At 29.2% G+C, this 17,612-nt stretch overlaps 1 protein-coding gene and 1 pseudogene across 1 annotated transcript; both read left to right on the top strand.

Moving 5' to 3' along the window:
- The first annotated feature begins 2,584 nt into the window (after window positions 1–2,584).
- Window positions 2,585–5,835, top strand: LOC105112492 (alpha-1,3/1,6-mannosyltransferase ALG2-like; annotated as a pseudogene).
- Window positions 5,836–14,599: 8,764 nt separating this feature from the next.
- On the top strand, window positions 14,600–15,519 carry LOC105112491 (uncharacterized). The gene is made up of 2 exons (XM_011008201.1): window positions 14,600–14,970; window positions 15,342–15,519. The coding sequence occupies exons 1-2, from the start codon at window positions 14,683–14,685 to the stop codon at window positions 15,357–15,359; spliced, it is 306 nt and encodes a 101-aa protein (XP_011006503.1). The 5' UTR covers window positions 14,600–14,682; the 3' UTR covers window positions 15,360–15,519.
- The last annotated feature ends 2,093 nt before the right edge of the window (window positions 15,520–17,612 follow it).

Below are 17,612 nucleotides of genomic sequence, written 5' to 3'. Positions count from 1 at the left end.
GATCGTTGGTCATGATATTGTGGGTTGGATCAATGTTTTTAATATTAAAAAAAAACATTAAGGGGTAGCTAATATTTTTGTAGTAGAAAAAAAGTTTAAACTTTACAAGAGTTGACACAATATGGCCTAATCGACTCGATTGATCCAAAATCAACCTAGACGGCTGATAAAAATATAGTTTGATTAAAAAAGATTCAAGATGACATCTTAAAAAAAAAAATTAAGATAACAACATATTGAATTGACATAGATCAACCTAGGTTAACCTTTTAAATACACGACTTGGATCATGAGACTATGATAATTTAAAATAAAACAAATTAAAATAAATTTTAAAGCTTAATTCTCAATGAACCCATTATTGAATGATGAATTTGAAAAAAATTCAGTCTAAAAAAAATACACAATAAAATAACTTAAGTCTATTTAAGTTAACTCACAAAACTTGAATTAAGGTTATAAGATTAAGATACTTCATAAAAAACAAATTGAATAAGTAACAAAACTTAATTCATAATCAATTAAAAATTAAAAATGTTGAATTATAAAACTAAAATATAATTCCATGGAATATTAGTCAAAGCCTTTTATTGATTTCAAAATGTTTGATATACATAGAATGTGTTTATTTTTGTAGTTATTTCTACGTTTGAAGCAAATCATGTAAAATACATGTTTGGTAACATATAAATAATTGTTTATTATTGTGGGTCCCAATTAATTTTTTTTGTTGAAAATGCAAGTAAAGTAAAAGCTTAGAATCTAAGCTGTTTCTCAACTACTATACTATAATTAAAAGATCGGGAAGTGCAGAGTGAATTATAATTCATTCTGCACTTCTTGTGAATAATCTCCACTATTCATGATCGGACCAGGTTCGGTCCAAACCTAAATATATTGGATCGGGTCAGAGCCATAAAAAATAAATTCATTTTTTTATTTTTAATTATGATTTATTCAAAAAACTAATGTTTAATATTATTTAATAACACTACATAAATTATAAGGAGATTGAATGATGGCGTAGTATTTGTAAAATTTGATTGTAATTCTAATTTTATTCCTGATGATATTTACCTGATTTTGTTGCACACTCAAAAAATTATGAAAACTAAAGTTCTTATCGGATGAATTTTGTACGTGATAGAATTATAAATAGTTTAATGAAACAATAAAAAATATTTTATATAAAGTATTATTTATTTCAAGATATAATAGCAGCAGTCAAATTTACAATATTTAAATTAAAAATAATTAATATTAATATATATATATTTTAGTTATTTTATAATTTTAATTTGAAAAATATTCTTAACCAAATATAGTAAATTATTTTTTATTTAATTTTAATTTCAATAATAATTTTAACTAAATATATATAAATACCACATTAAATCTCAATTAAAAATATTTTTATAATTTTTTTAAATTATATTATAAAAAGTACAACAAAGCTATCCACAATCATGGTCAAGATTCAAAATTTCAGTGGATATTTAATAAATTATAAAATTAATCATGATACATGCAAGCTCGTCTAAAAATCATATTAATCCAAAAAAAATATAAAATTTCACTACATAAAAAGGATTTGCCATTGTCAGCTAAATTTTCAAGATGATGTCGATGCACAAGTACGGTTCCTCGAGCAACTCGATGTGACTTTTGCAATATAGTGACCTTTATAGCAACTTTGTCAACTTGAGTTTGCAGAGCTTTCAAAGCACCAGTGACAGTAGCATTGGAATAGACCAAAACATCATTGTTTATACTCAAGCTATCTATTGTCAGGGAGGCCTCCTCTTTGAAATCCCAAGAGAATTAAGCAAAGTCCACCAATCATTGGAATACATTGTTATTACCCAAATTGTCTTTCTACCAAAGCTAGGGCATAGTAACTTACATATCTAGTCCCTTCAATGAAGGACACCCAAGACTTTTGCCCACACCGAATTAAACAAAAATCCATGCTATTCAACCGTGACGCATGTAACTCATCTGATTTTAGATTTGTTTTATAAAAGTTGTTAATTCAATCTCACGAACTTTAAGGGTATTAATATTTATATAATTATTAATTTTAAAATTTATAAAATTAATCTAGATATATAGAAATTAGTTGAAATATCAATATTAATAATAATAAAAAAATCCATGCTCATCGAAGTGGTTCTCCAGTTAAACTAGTTTAGTGGTAGATCTTGGAATTTCATAACCTCCTTTAACTCAGAATATGATTGCCACTAAGCTGCAATAGATTTCTCAACTGGGTTTTCGATTATGCCACCAAAATAATCTAAATACTGGAATCTGAGTTTCTATATGGCACACCATCCAATGTAGAGTAGGTATACAATGGAACCTTTTCATGTCTTCCTAAAGTGGTTCGGGGATAAAAATTGTTTTGGTGAGGATTGCAACTGATAAGTTGATCTTGTCCCTTCCAAACTTAACAAACAAGTTTGCATCTTTTAGATTGGTTATACCGGAAGTGGTGTGAAATAATACAATTCCAAAGATCCCTCAGGCTAGTATTTGGTTCCTATCCAAACTGGTATTTGGTTCCTATCGAAACTTGTATTCAGATTCTTGGGTTTCTACATCGGCAAACCCGAAAACACCTTTTATCTCAGCCCTTCAAAGTTATTCTTTTCACTGAATTTCCTGATTTGATATATCTTAAATATGCTGGCTACCTCTTCTAAGACTTTATCTAGTCTTTGATAAAAGTATACTTTATATATAGGTTTCGAGAATACTGTCAATACATGGTACTATTCTAGGGTAGGTACCATACCAAGGTCTTCAAAGGAGAAGCAGCAGTAGAAAGGGTCCTAAAAATGGATTAGGGCTTTAATGATTTGTTTTTGGATAAGTATCTTCAAGATATGTAGGATTATTTCTCAGTGAATTCTGTTTTATCATGCATGCGTAGTTTATTCCAATGCTGAATTAACATCGTTCTTGTTGATAAGGCAGTTTATATTCTTCAGGTCTGATCCGTAAACGAAGAAGAGCAGAGGAATTGAGAGAAAATTAAAGATTGGCACCATTCATCCAGACCTTGGAATAGGTATTTTTTGCATCACTTTTCACCCTTTTCTGTGCCTTACATTTTCTCTCTCAACCTTTTCAATTCTGGGAATTTGTTGGTATCAATTGAACTACCAATGGCTGATTTTTTGTTTGACGATTAAAATAACGAAGCCAATTGAATCAAACGATGCATAGAAAATTCAATGCTTATTTGGTAGAAGGGTTGAATTATCTGGCTCGAAGAAAAGAGATTTTTGTTTCTTCAAATGTATGAGTGTTATTGTATAGTACAGGTTGTGTTGCCAACTGTTGGAATCTTAAACTGATTGTTTTCGTACATAATAATGATTTACAGGCGGAGCTGAAAGCTTAATAGTTGATGCTGCTGTTGAACTTGCCTCCCTTGGCCACAATGTTCATATTCTTACAGCTCATCATGATAAAAACCGATGCCTCGAAGAAACTGTGGCTGGTAAGTTACGTTTATTGTCATTTATCCATATCAAAGTCTGCATTTGGTTTGAATTCTTCTTGCAGAAAACTTTATATGTTAAGTAAAAGTAAAACATTGGAGTTTCTTCATTAAAAATCTTGGTGATTAGAAGGTCATGATTGCATGCACTTGTTGAAGTTGTGTGTGATAGGTGTTTCACAATTAGGTGGCTCTTGTATATAGTTCTTTCCTAACCCGACATGTATTCTATCGTCTTCATGCTGTATGTTGTATATGCATATTTGCGGTGCATTTTCATTGCTCTTTGCGTGCTATTCCTGTGGCTTTCATTTGATGTTGTACTAGCTGACCAGGTCTCTGTTGTCATCCCACTTTTGAAACTTAAAAAGTCAATGAAGGTATTGTAGGCCTTTGATATTGATATGATTTATTATTTAGGTTTTAGCCTTAGGTTTCTTACAATAGTCCTGTTTATCCCGGTAGTTTTTTACTGTCATTTTCCTGATTTGTTGCTGGCTCAACATACAACTGTTCTCCGGAGGTTATATAGGAAACCCATTGATTTAATAGAAGAAATTACAACTTGTCTGTTTCAAAATTCTGTTGTTTTTCTTTTTTGATCACATCAAATATCTCTTTGATGTTAACTTTGTCCCAGTTGAAAGTTGAAACTACCAGTTCTCATTAACTGCTCTTTGGGACTGCAGGAATGGCAGTTATGATAGTTGTTAATAGTAAATTCACTGCATCTATGTTCGTGAATACATTCAAGAATGTTCATGCACGAGAAATCCAACCTGCTGTTCTTTACCCTGCAGTTAACGTGGATCAATCTGATGTTCCTCGTTTCTATAAGTAACGAAAAAAAAAAATATTGTACATCTCTTGCATCTTATTACTCTAGACGGGCTTTTGCAATGATGGACAAGAATTTCTTTCATTGTTTTTCCTTCCTGTAGTTCAGAATCTTATTCTTATCTGTTCATGTGGTGTAGGCTGAATTTTCTCTCGATAAATCGCTTTGAAAGGAAAAAGAACATAGAGTTGACAGTTTCTGCCTTTGCCAGACTTCATACACTTGAGGAACATGCCCTTCAAAGTCAAAGTCTAACTGAAGCTACTTTGACCATTGCTGGCAAGTCTCAATTTGCTTCCCTCCTGGGTTACATTACTCACCAACCTTTTACATCGTTGAGTTTGGAAAATGATTTTTATACCTGTGTTGTGGTGTCTTCATTATCTCTTTATACTTGTTGCAGAAAGGGCCATGCACCTTCCTCTCATAAAAAGAGTGAGGGAGGGAGTGGGGAGGACATGCACCTTCACTAATGATTTCTATTCATTGAAATTACACTTGAGATAATTACTTTGGAAATTCCTACAGCATTTTTTGAATGGGTGGAATGGATAACAAATATGTTGTGAAGGCAGTGTTCTGCAAAATGCTGGTGTTCTTGTAACAGAGAGTGAAATAATTCAAATCTTTTATTAAGATGACAAGCTGACAATTTTCTTTGAGATGAGTTTGCTCATTAAATGCTTGCATATAATTTTTCTTTCAGGCGGATATGATAATTGATTGATAGAGAATGTTGAATATCTGGTGGAACCTAGACGCGTGGCAGAAAGGGAAGGAGCCTCTCATCTGGTAAACTTCATTACATCCTGCTCAACAGCTGAAAGAAATAAACTTCTTTCACAGTGCCTGTGTCATTTATAGTCCTAAGGTGTGATCCTGTGCACTTATCTATCACATATATCATACTTTTAGGTGAATGATGATGTTTTAAATTAATAGTTAAATAGATGTAGGATGAACACTTTGGCATCGTCCCTTTGGAGGCAGTGGCAGCTCATAAGCCTGTGATTGCATGCAGTAGTGGTGGTCCTGTGGAGATCATTAAGGATGGAGAAACAGGATTTCTTTGCAACCCTACTCCTGAAGAGTTCTCTTTGGCAATGGCTAAACTCATTAAGGATCCCCAGATAGCAAGCAGAATGGGCGGAAGAGGCCCGGAAGCATGCTGCTGAGTCATTCTCAGCAAAAACAATTTGGCCAGAATTTGAATCAATATCTAATAAGCATTACTGGAAGTGAAGAAGATTGAAAATAGCAAAGTTAGCTGGAAGATGATGATGCTATAGATCTTTTTATGACCAAATACAAGATTATTTGGATAGACAGAAACCATTGCCTCTTGATTAATGGTTAGGAAGGAATATAATTTTGATATGCTTTTTGTTTTTTCCATAATTATGTTTTTGTGGCGAGTGAATTCAAATGCAGAAATGATGGAATTATTCAACAGCATCATTCATATGATCTATTTATAGATTTTTGCGGATGCTGTATGAGATTAAAATGGTGAGTTTATACTGATTATCATTAGCATGTTGACATTCATGTTATAGATTCCACAGATGTTAAGGATGCGAAGAACACACTATTCTGGCACAAGGTTGATGCCTGCTGCAAACAGTGCAATAAGATAGGTAAGCATGCCAAGCAGGTATGTCACTGAATACGTTTGTCCTGTCTCTTAATCCAAAGTATCTGATATTTTACTTCCAAACATGGAACTGCACGACAAAGGTAGCATTACACGGGATCACTTGCAAGCAAGTCACCATCTTCGTGCAGTAGGACTGCTGAATGCTTGTGCAATGAGCTAACAAGAATCAAGTAATATATGGTGAGGCACACCCAATCCAGGATTATTATATTAAATCATTAAACCAAATATCATTTTCAGCAATCAAGCTCTTTGGATTGGAATATCTTGTTTGTATGATCTGTCTATTTATAGTAGCTTCCGCGATTCATGCTAGATGCTGAACCTTTCCATGTAGTTCTATATATACATTGCCAATTATTGGTCAAGGAAGGGAAAAACCATAAGTTATGTGTCTGTTTTTTGACATTTTATTTTATTTGATATTTAATTTATATCTTCACCTAATTAGAATTTGTTGTGTCCATGTGGTTACAGGGGTGAGAAAAAAAAATACTAATTAGAAAATCAGAAAGAAGGTCATGTTTGGTTTTGGTCTAAGGCTTTTTTGAACATAACCTAACCAAAGTATACTGATTTGACCAAAAACTTAAAAACTATGTTTAACTTAATAGGGTATAAATATAAAATTATCTTCTAAAAATTAAAACTCTTATCACTATCATAATCACATGCCCCTTCCCATTCCCCACCCTTCTCTCTTGATCTCTTTTACGGCAGCTCGCCTTTAAAATTTGCGTTCTTTCGTTGAAACACGAAGTTCTTGTTATTCCTAATGTACAAAAGAGAAAAAGTTCAACGTTTGAATATGTTTTACTTGCAGCAAGATTTTATGATTACATTTATATATTTTGTTCAGATAAGTTCATATATTCTTGTACCTTTTTTTTTCTTTCTATTTTGTGATTACATTTATATATGTTGTTGAGTATTTTCAATTATCTTATCCATTTTATGAATTTATTATGGTTTTGCCCCTTCTTCAATAAAAATAAATCGAATTTGGCCATAAAACGCTTAAGAAAGCCCGCTAAGAAACTAATAGGTTTTGTTGATTTTTTTTTAAAAAAAAACCATATTAAACTGAAATTGGTTAGGTCTAGTTCTCTCTTTCTCTCTAGATATGATTAGTTTGGTTGGTTTTTTTATATAAAAAATTGAATCAAATTGAAAATCCTTACCTCTATATAGTTACCATGCATGCACCAAGCAGAAGAATCAAATTTCTGTCATTTTTTCTTATATCTCTATCAAACATTATATCTAGCTATCTCTGGCTCTTTATAAAACCTTAGGAAATAAACCTTTAGAGTGTATCCTCTAAGAAAGTTGATATGACCACCGGCTCCTTATAAAACCTTAAGAAATAAACCTTCAGAGTGTATTGACACGACGAAAAGATTGATGTGACCATAAAGAAGTAGCTCAAATTAAAATGATAGAAGATAAATAGAGGTCTTTTCGAAATGATAAAATTAAGAATATCATACTAGAGGCATGATGGCTCCCCCAATTTTGATACAATATGTTATAGCTCGATTTTAACCCTGTTTCACCCACTTTTTCTACTTTGTTTTCAAATAAAATAAAAATACACCATTTTCATGACTTTATTATTTGCTTTAAAATCAAGCAATAAAACCTCACCTTATCATCCAAGTTTCAACTTGCAAAAAGTGTCAAAAGGACACCATGTCAAACCATTTTTCATGCTACAAATGTTTTACGGTCTATCATAAAAGTATAACTCATGTACCTTTTGTTATTGCTGTAAAAAAAGGCTAAAAACCATACCATTTCATCCTTTATTTCAGTTGTCAAATTAAGCATAAAATAAAACCTCATTTGTCCTTCAAAACTAGCTGGGCCATCATCACAAAGACACCCTCTATCAACTATAAATACATTACAAAAATAGCTAGCAAGGAGAGTTGGATGGTGAAGATTAATTTTACATAGTTAAGGGTCAAGATTGAGTTTTGAAAGAGAAGTTTTAGGTCCTTTCTTAAGGCTTATCAAAGAGAGAGAAGAAATATAAGTAGAAGGGAATAGAATAAAAAGAGACTGAAAAAAAGAGAGGATATAAACCAAGAGAGATTTGATTTAGAAAAGGTAGTCTGGTATAGTTGAACCAAAATAATATTCGATTTTTAGGTTTTAGCAAAAGCTAAACACATCAATTTTAGGCATTATTTGGCTTGATGAAAAGATAATACATATGCCTGAAATCTTTATAAGAGTTTAAAACCCATTTATGCCATTTTGAAGTTCAAAACATAGAAGAAATTGAGAAGTTTGAATTTGTCTAGAAGCTCATTATAGCTCATACACTGTTTTGGTTTTCAGCATATATTTGAAGTTATAGAAGTAAAAATAATGTAAATTTTTTATGAAAGGCCCAACTCTAAACTATCATTTTGAGGCTTTAAATCTAGAAATAATAGCATGTCTTTCGCAGTAGCATTAGTAACCTTTATTAATGTATAAATCCATGTACTATTGAGGATAAATATCTCAGTTCATGTATAATCTTTCATTTTAGTATTTTTAAGTTGCTTTTGCTTCATTTTGAGCCTAACTTTTGATATGCATCATAGTACCATGGTTTTAAATAACATAAGCCATAGTGAAATCTAATGTATTTTCCCCTTTTGGTTTGTGTCGAGGTTTCCTCTTTTAACATTCTTTGTTAAAAAAATTTTAATGGTTAAGCTGATGAATATTCTAGTTTCAAAGATTATTATAGAACTAACACAAGGTTTTTAATCCTAAAACGAGTTAAAAAATGCGATTTTTCATCAAGTTTTTGTTAAGTTGATGATATTTTGATTAAACTTATTTTTAATGGTTAAGTTAACAAGTGTCCTAATTTTAGGGACAATTGTATATCAAACAAATGGTTTTTATTAAAAATGGGTTAAAATATATATAGACGAGTTTTTGTCAAATCAACAAGTTTTGGTTAGTTAAACATGGTTTTAATGGCTAGGTCGATAAGTCTCATAGTTCTAGCAACTGACACAGGCCTAACATGTTTTGAATGGTTAAAAATAATAATAAAAATCATCAAGTTGTGAGACTCATGATTCAGAGCTCAACGCTAACTCGACGAACATCAATCAATGATAAATGACTTGCAAATATGTTTAAAAAATAATTTGAAAGGTAAATGGCACGTATAAAAATGATTTAAGAGAAAACATGTTGCTAAGGTAACTTTTCTTTAAAAAAAAAAACATAAAAAATGATGTTTATCTTACTTTAAGCATAACTAACCCCTTACTTGAATATTTGGAATGAGTACATATTTTAGAATTGTTTTCCTTTCAACATAACTAACCCTTTACTTCAATATTTGGAATAAGTACATATTTTAGGATTCTTGATTTCTTAAAACCTAGGTAGCGAATCCATTTTTCTAGTTTTCCCTTTAATTTTTAGAAGTTCCAATTTATGTCAGGTAGCAACATAATAATTAGCTTTTTGAAGAAGGCCAAACTAAGGTCCTTAATTAACCTTATTTAATATTTGTATATACTTGCATATGTTTATGTACTTATAATTCTCAAGTCTCATTTTCCATGTTGGATATGTGGTTTGAAAGAATGGCCAAAATGATCACTAGACTATTATACAACTTGAAACTTAAAAAGAAAAAATAACTAATTGCTTTATTGTATAAAATCTTAACATGTAGCTACAAAAATTTGAAAAATACAAAATAAATACAAAATTTCCTTAAAATTTATAAGGAAAAAAAAGCCCTAAGCTTATACGAATAAGTTACATATCTCAAAATATTAGAATAAACATTAAGTCTCTCACTATTTCTACATGATCATTTTTAGGTTTATTGCTTATTAGAACCTTATCAACTTATGTTATGTGTTATTTATTTGGATCAAAACCTATTGAGAAGCTCTGTAAAACAAAACAAGCCAAAATGATTTTTTTTTTTTGTTGAAAATAATGGAAATCTTTCATGGAAAGTAAAACAATGCACTTTTCTTAATGATTCAAGACACTAATCACTTAATCAAATTGGCATAGATATTCTTTATATAATCTTAACTTAAAGGCCAAGTGTTAGTAGTTCTAAAAAATAGTATAAAATCAGCAAAATAAGATGCTACGATTGACTTTGGAGAATTTTAAAAAAAAATTAAGAGAGACTAGTCCCTAAAATCATGCAAAACAAATTTCTTATTGAGATAGGGGACTCTTCAATGTTTAAACTAGCAAATCATAGGAGGAAAATAATGCATAGAAGAAAAAAAATGAGAACAATGTGCGTACAAAAGTAAATATTGTGATTTTCATATGTTATGTTGCTTTGTGATATTATGTACCTACTGACCCGGAGCATTTATGAACCTTGGTCATATAAGATTATCTCATGGGATATGATGTTATAGACATATGATAACCATTGACAAAAAAGCTAGACGTTGTATTAGCAATTTACAAATTCATAAGCATGGGAGATTATAATGTTATATTAACAAGGTGTAGCTAGAGAAGTAAGTTTGCAACAATATATTGACTACTTGAATGTCATAATATTGCATTGTGGTGTGTGCTAGTCTTGCCCTTATGAAATTCATGTGGGATTTAGACCCAATTGAGATAGTTAGGTGTTTTATCAAGGCTTGATCCGAGTAATAAGGCCTAAATAACATAGCGAATAACTTAGATGTTCACTGTTTGTTGTTAGGCTAAGGCCCAAACAACTTAGTGGATAACCAAGTTATTCATGCATTGTTGAGCTAATGAACAAGTGAATAGCCAAGTTGTCTATTCTTTTTTTCCCCACCAAACACTAATAGACCATATTGATCTTTAAGCTTAAACTATATTAAAAGAAAAGATACAAGTTTTCAAACACATAAATGATTGAGAACTTGCACTTGATGTGGCATATAAGACTACACAACACAAGACTAAAAAAATAAATGAAATGGTGTGATTGTAGAGGTCATATAACATAAGAAAAAAAAAACAATAAGAATAAAAATAAAAGTAGGTTATGTGGTTGCGGGAGGCCATATAACATATGACTAAAGATTAGGCATTATAAAAATGACATACAAAAAACTATAATATAAAATACATGATATGAGTACAAATCATAAGGAATAACCTAACAATTCAAGGTTGCATCGCTAAAAAGAAATTAGGTGTTATGTATACCTCACAAATAACAAGAGAAACTTGATTCGAAATTTGAAAATTTGCATTAAGGAGTGTTGAAGAATAATACATATCTTTTATGGAAAGTATTCATCTATTTTTCACCTAAATCCTCAAAAACTAAAATATTTTGACATTTTCATCATATCTATGTCATATCTAACTTTACACAAATAGTATGACCATATCTTATTTTTTCTACTAAATTTGAGAGTACTGATTCAGCACACCAAAAGCTCTTGAATTACATTGCATAGGGGTGCATATCTCAAATCAAATAACTCTTTTTATTTCATAAGCATGTCGAGAATATTCTTTCAAATGATATTAATTATGATTATTATAAAGAGTGATAAGTCTAAAGCAATGTTATCAAAATCGCAAGTTAACTTGTAAAATTGTATGATTTTAGGAGTCAACATGTATATAACTTGTGAAATCGAGTTAAAAACTCGAAAATTAGTAAAATCAAACAAAATCAAGCAAACTCAAAAAATTGATCAAATCAGACTGATTATACAAGCTTGATAAAATTTAAAAAATGTATGATCTCCCTGTCCTTGAGTTCCCCATATCCCCTTTTTTCTTTGTTGAAATTTCAAATTCTCAAGTCTTGACTCTCAACCTTAGCAAGACTAACACCAGCAACATAGCTTCTATAACTTCCATTCTCTCTCTCTCTCTCTCTCTCTCTCTCAAAAGACCCGTTTTTTCTCTTATTTCATTTTCCTCAAATCTGATATTCTGATAAAAGACCCATTTTTTCTCTTACTTCATTTTCCTCAAATCTGATATTCTGATTGTCTCTAGATTCATCAATATCCACAGTCCAAATTAGATTTTCATATATTATTCCAAGTAGGGAGTGTTTAATTAATCTATTATAAGTACCAGCTACCAGTCACTTGGTTTACCATGCATCACCTGCTAATATCACAATTATTGGTTACTTGCCTTATCAAACATTATCTTCTACTACTCACTAATCTCAATCTCTTCATTCTCAATATTTATAACATATATATTTTTAAAGTCTATATTTTTAAAATATCATTGCACTTTCTCTCTTTACAAAGTTACTGATTTTACCATCAGAGAGTCCCTACATCCATCAACTAGGATCTTTTATAGGTACCAACTACTAGTTATCTGGCTTACCAAACATCACTTGCTACTACAACAATTACTGGTCACCTGTTTTATCAGGTATTATCTATTACCACTTACCAATCCTCTAGACTTTTTATATTAAGTCATTAAATACCTTGACCATAAAGAATTGATCAGATTGCATAAACTAATAAATTAACTAATTATATAATACATTAAACTTATTTCTAAACATTTTAGATTTAAAAACTCATCATGTAATCTCTCTTTCCTTTATATCTAGACACTTTATTGATGCATTGATGACATTGATGGCACTAATATAATATTGTAAAAATAACATGAAAAAGTTGATATAGATATACTTTTATACAATCATGAAAATAGGGATAAAATCTCCCTCCACTTTGAAGTATTTTTGAAGGGATTGTGAAATCACATAATTATATAAAAAATTGATCTTCAAGTATTATAATTTTTCCGAGCACTTGATGAAAATGATTAATTGTCTAATAATCTAAAATATAAGTCAATATGTTTTTATTTATTTATTTATTTATTTATTTATACACCATATAACATTCTAAATAAGCCATTTAAATTACTCCTAAACTATACAGTACTATATTTATATTGGCTATGAACTCTAAAAATTTAAAAACAAGTCAATAAAAAAAATATAAAGTACAATCCTTATATAAAAAACTAAAGGAGATTACTTGAAATCAATTATGTTTATTTAATAAACATTAAAATTTAAAAAAAAATATGATAAATTTATTAAATAGTATGCAAGCTTTTCAAAGATAAATTATAAGATGTAAGATTTGGACTCAGCACACTCTAGTCCAGTAAAAACTATGCTGAGAGATAATAATGACAAAAGTTTACTATTGTAGTGTAGATTGTTTTTATATTAATATATTTTAATTAAAATTTTATTAAAATAATTTTTTTAGTTGTTTTATATATTTTAAATCAATATATTAAAAATAAAAATAAAAATAAAAATATTAATTAAACATTTTTCATATGAATAATAATATAAAAAATAAGTTGAAACATAAAAATAAAAAAAATAGAAAATTAGCATAGAAATCTTGCTTATTAAATGTTATAAAATGAAAGAGTTTAATTTTTTAAATAATATTATTCATTTAAATTCTTTTAATTATTGTTATAATTATTAAATATTAAGAGCCCGTTTAAAAATGTGGTTGTAATTGTTTTTTAAAGTATTTTTAAGAGCCCGCTTAAAAATGTGGTTATAATTGTTTTTTAAAGTATTTTTTAAATATATTAAAATAATATTTTTTTATTTTTAAAAAATTATTTTGATATAATTTATTAAAATAATCTAAAAATATTAAAAAATATATTAATTTAATAAAATTAAAATATTTTTAAAATATAAAAATAAATACAGTTGGGCAGCAGCTTGGAAGTACAGAAAGTTAGAATGATAACGTCTGCTGCTCCTAGCATGAGACCTTTAATGATGTGGCATTGAGGAACTCAGAAAAACTTTATGAGAGTGTCTTCCGACACTTGATTGAACACGAGGTCTCAAAAAGTGTGTAATATTAAGGCCTCTTTTTTGGATACTATTTATTAATTAATCCACTAAAATATTAGCGTAGCTTTCATGAAAATCTTCAGTCCTCAACTTGACCGCATCCTTTTGTAAAAGAAGAAAAACAAATCAAATGGGTTTCCTTAGACACGTTATATGGTTTCGTGTGTGAAGATAACAAGGATGGGCAATTTGGATACTCTATGAATGTGTTTGTGTACACATAAATTAGTCTCGACGATATTAAAAATTAAAATTAATAAAAAAATTAAATTATATAATTAGTTTTTATTTAACAATTTAACTCTTTAAATTAAATTAATTTTTTAATATAATATTAATTTTTTAATGATCAAGCGGTTACGAGTTTGAATCTTATTATCATTATTTATATAATAAAAATTAAACACAATATAGTATAATATGGGTTAGTATAAATTTTAAATTTAAAAAATTTATTTAAAAAATTGATAAATTAAAAAATAATATAAATTATTTATTAAATCTCACTTGATAAATTAGCTTTTGAGAAAAATATTGATAAAATTAATTGAGTTAGTGCACGTAGTCACATGGATTAAAGGACTTTAGGGTCTTGATCCTTTGACCAAAGCTTAGATTTCTTGTCTACCAAACAATACCAAACTTCCTCCCAAGTAATTCTCGAACATAAACAAAACACACGGAAAGCACATCTTGTTGTAGCCACAGCTTGCACTTTATTACTATTCCTTCGTGTCTGCATCCCTTCCATAATCTCATAGAGAAAATTCCAAAACACACACATACCCCCTCTCTCTCTGTTGATGGAAAATATATCTGAGGCATCACCATCATCACCAGGGAGTTCTTCCTTGGCAAGTCCAAGTATTCAAATGGTTTCGAAATCAGTCTCCGAGAGACTTCTTGGTAAGTTCTTCGATGCATCTCAATATGACTTCGATTATGAGCAAAGTGGTCTTTGGTCTCCACCAATACCTGCCAGAAGGGTTTTCTTGGCTTCACCAGCAGGCCATATTTACTCCAAAGATGAGTTCTTCTCGGAGCTCAAGAAAGGAAAGAGAGCGTGTAGAAAGCGCAGTGCTTGCTTCAATGTAGGTTTACTAATAATTATGACAGTCTCTTCATTATAAATAATATCAGTAATTCACCACGGTTAGTTCTTCATGTTTTTATACTTCTCTATATTCCAGTTTACACACTCTCACACACACTTTTTTTTAGGTATGAGCAATTTTAGATGACACTCCATGATTGTTCTTCATTTTTCAATCTGTTCACTGCATTTTCTGAAAATTAAAAATGAGGAGCAGTGTCCATATCTTGGATCACAATTAATTATATTCATCCATGTGAATTATTTTATACGTGGGCAGCTATATTGTGTATATGTTACATTTATAGATATCAGTTATATCTAGAAAATGATTTTGGGATGCCTTCTTTTCCCCCCTTTAATTTGCAGGCCTTTTGGTGCACTTGAAGACGACTACCTTGATTGGTGCCATCCCCGCCTTATTTTTTCTCTTACAAAGGCATGTTTAGTCTCAATCACTGCTCCCAAGCTGCATTGGGAAGCTTAATGGATGATAGTCAAAAAGGTTCAATTCAAGAATATTGAACCCCTATATATATATATATATATATATATATATATATATATATATATATATATATATATATATATATATATATATATTAAAAGTGGAAGAAGTGATTAGGGAAGTTTCATACCCGTATTATGTAGACAATTTACTAGCTTGCCACATGAACTGCTGATTTATTTATTTATTTTGGCTAATTAAATCAACCATTGAATGGTTACATGTCTATAATTATATGTTAATATCCAATAATATAAAGACAAGTGTATTTGATTTTGTATTTGTGTATTTTATGAAAAAAGTGCATTAATGTACTCTTAGAAGGGACATTAACTATTTTTTTCCAACCAATACTTTGAGTGAATGTTTCTCAAAATACATATGTTGTTAATTATATTTTATTTAAATCAAATTAAATTTTGTGTTGTAGACCTTAGACTAAGATGTGTATTGTACAGTTTTTATTAAGTGTGGATCGATTAAAAAGCAAGAAAAAATACAAGCCCAACCAATCTTAAGGTCCTTTAAGTTTCCAAAAATTTTATTATAATACATGAATTGGATTGGATATTTTGCTTAAATCCTTATAGTATTTCAATTAAGTCTTTCATTAGTAAACGTGTGAAAATAAATGGATAAATGTAAGATATGCTATTGATAGAGATAAAGGTGAGAATAGTTATGTTAGTAAAAAAGTTGTACGTTCATCGTAGAAGTGAAAGAGCTAATAGTTAGATAATCATTACAATAATTCTTAAGAGAGTTTATGTATTAAGATAGTAATAATTATTTGATATAATTAAGAGTTCATGTATTTTTTTATATTGTGTTTTTATTCTAATTGTTCACTTCTTTTTTTTTTTTAAATTAAATGTTCTAAATAAATAGTTTATGTTACATATCCATATATATCAAATATAACTAGATGCTTTAATAACTTGCTACGTAGACCATTGAAAACATTTTACATCATTTTTTTATATCACCAAAAAATAATTTTAATTTAATAATTTAATTTGTTAGATAAAGTTACAAGATATGATATATATTATTCTCATACTATCTTATATTTATTTTTTATTAAATAAATAGAGATAATAAAATTTAAACTCGTGGTTGCTTGGTCATTAAGGTTCTGATACCATGTTAAAGAATTATCTCAACTTAAAAGTTTAAGTTGTTAAATGAGGTCTCAAGATATAATTTATATTATTCTCTAACATACCCTTTCAAGTGAAAGCTATTTGAGTTTGAAATTAAATTTGTATAAGTCCATACTATTTTGTACTTAATTTTTATTAAATAAATAAGAATAAAGCGATTTAAACTCATAACTGCTTGCTTATTAAGACTCTGATACTATATAGAGAAATATAGTATGTTTTCAATGAAAATTTTTTATACTCTATTGATTGGTTAAGAATCTAATTTATATATAAAGTATATGCTAAATGTAAGGAATTACAACAAGCTAAATATGGAAGGATTTACAACTGTTTTCCTAGAATCCTATTGCACTATCTATTTACATTAATAATAGAAATCAATAGCAATGTTCTTGGTAAGAATATTCATATGATCTATATGATTTAAGGCTAGAAGTCGGAGTGATTGTTCTTCTTGTAATTTGCCTTCATAGACCATCCATTAATCTTTTATTTTTCTAGGCCATGATGACAAAATAAATAATTTATTATCATCTTCATATAATAATTTAATATTTAAAGATATAAAGGCACGTGTAAGGTTGTTAAAATCAGGAGTTGACTCGTAAAATTATATAATTTTATAAGTTAATATATGATTAATGTGTAAAGTCACTTTAAAAACTTAAAAATTAATAAAATCAAATTAAAATTAGATAAAATCAGTAAAATCAAGTGAAATCGTATAAAAACACAAGTTTAGAACTGTTTTTATAATTTTAACAAAAATTATATACTTCAAGCTCTAACCCTTCAATCCACATCAATAGTATGACTTTAACTGTAACTTAAAGACTATACTTATAGCATGACATGGCCAAGTAAAGTTGTGAAGACTAAAGACTATACTTATAGCATGACATGGCCAAGTAAAGTTGTGAAGACTAAAGACTATACTTATAGCATGACATGGCCAAGTAAAGTTGT

This window comes from Populus euphratica, unplaced genomic scaffold, assembly GCF_000495115.2.
Source record: "Populus euphratica unplaced genomic scaffold, PopEup_1.0 scaffold552.1, whole genome shotgun sequence".
NCBI lineage: Eukaryota > Viridiplantae > Streptophyta > Magnoliopsida > Malpighiales > Salicaceae > Populus > Populus euphratica.
The sequence above is the reverse complement of the archived record's forward strand: the minus strand, read 5'-3'. Positions and strand labels throughout refer to the sequence as shown.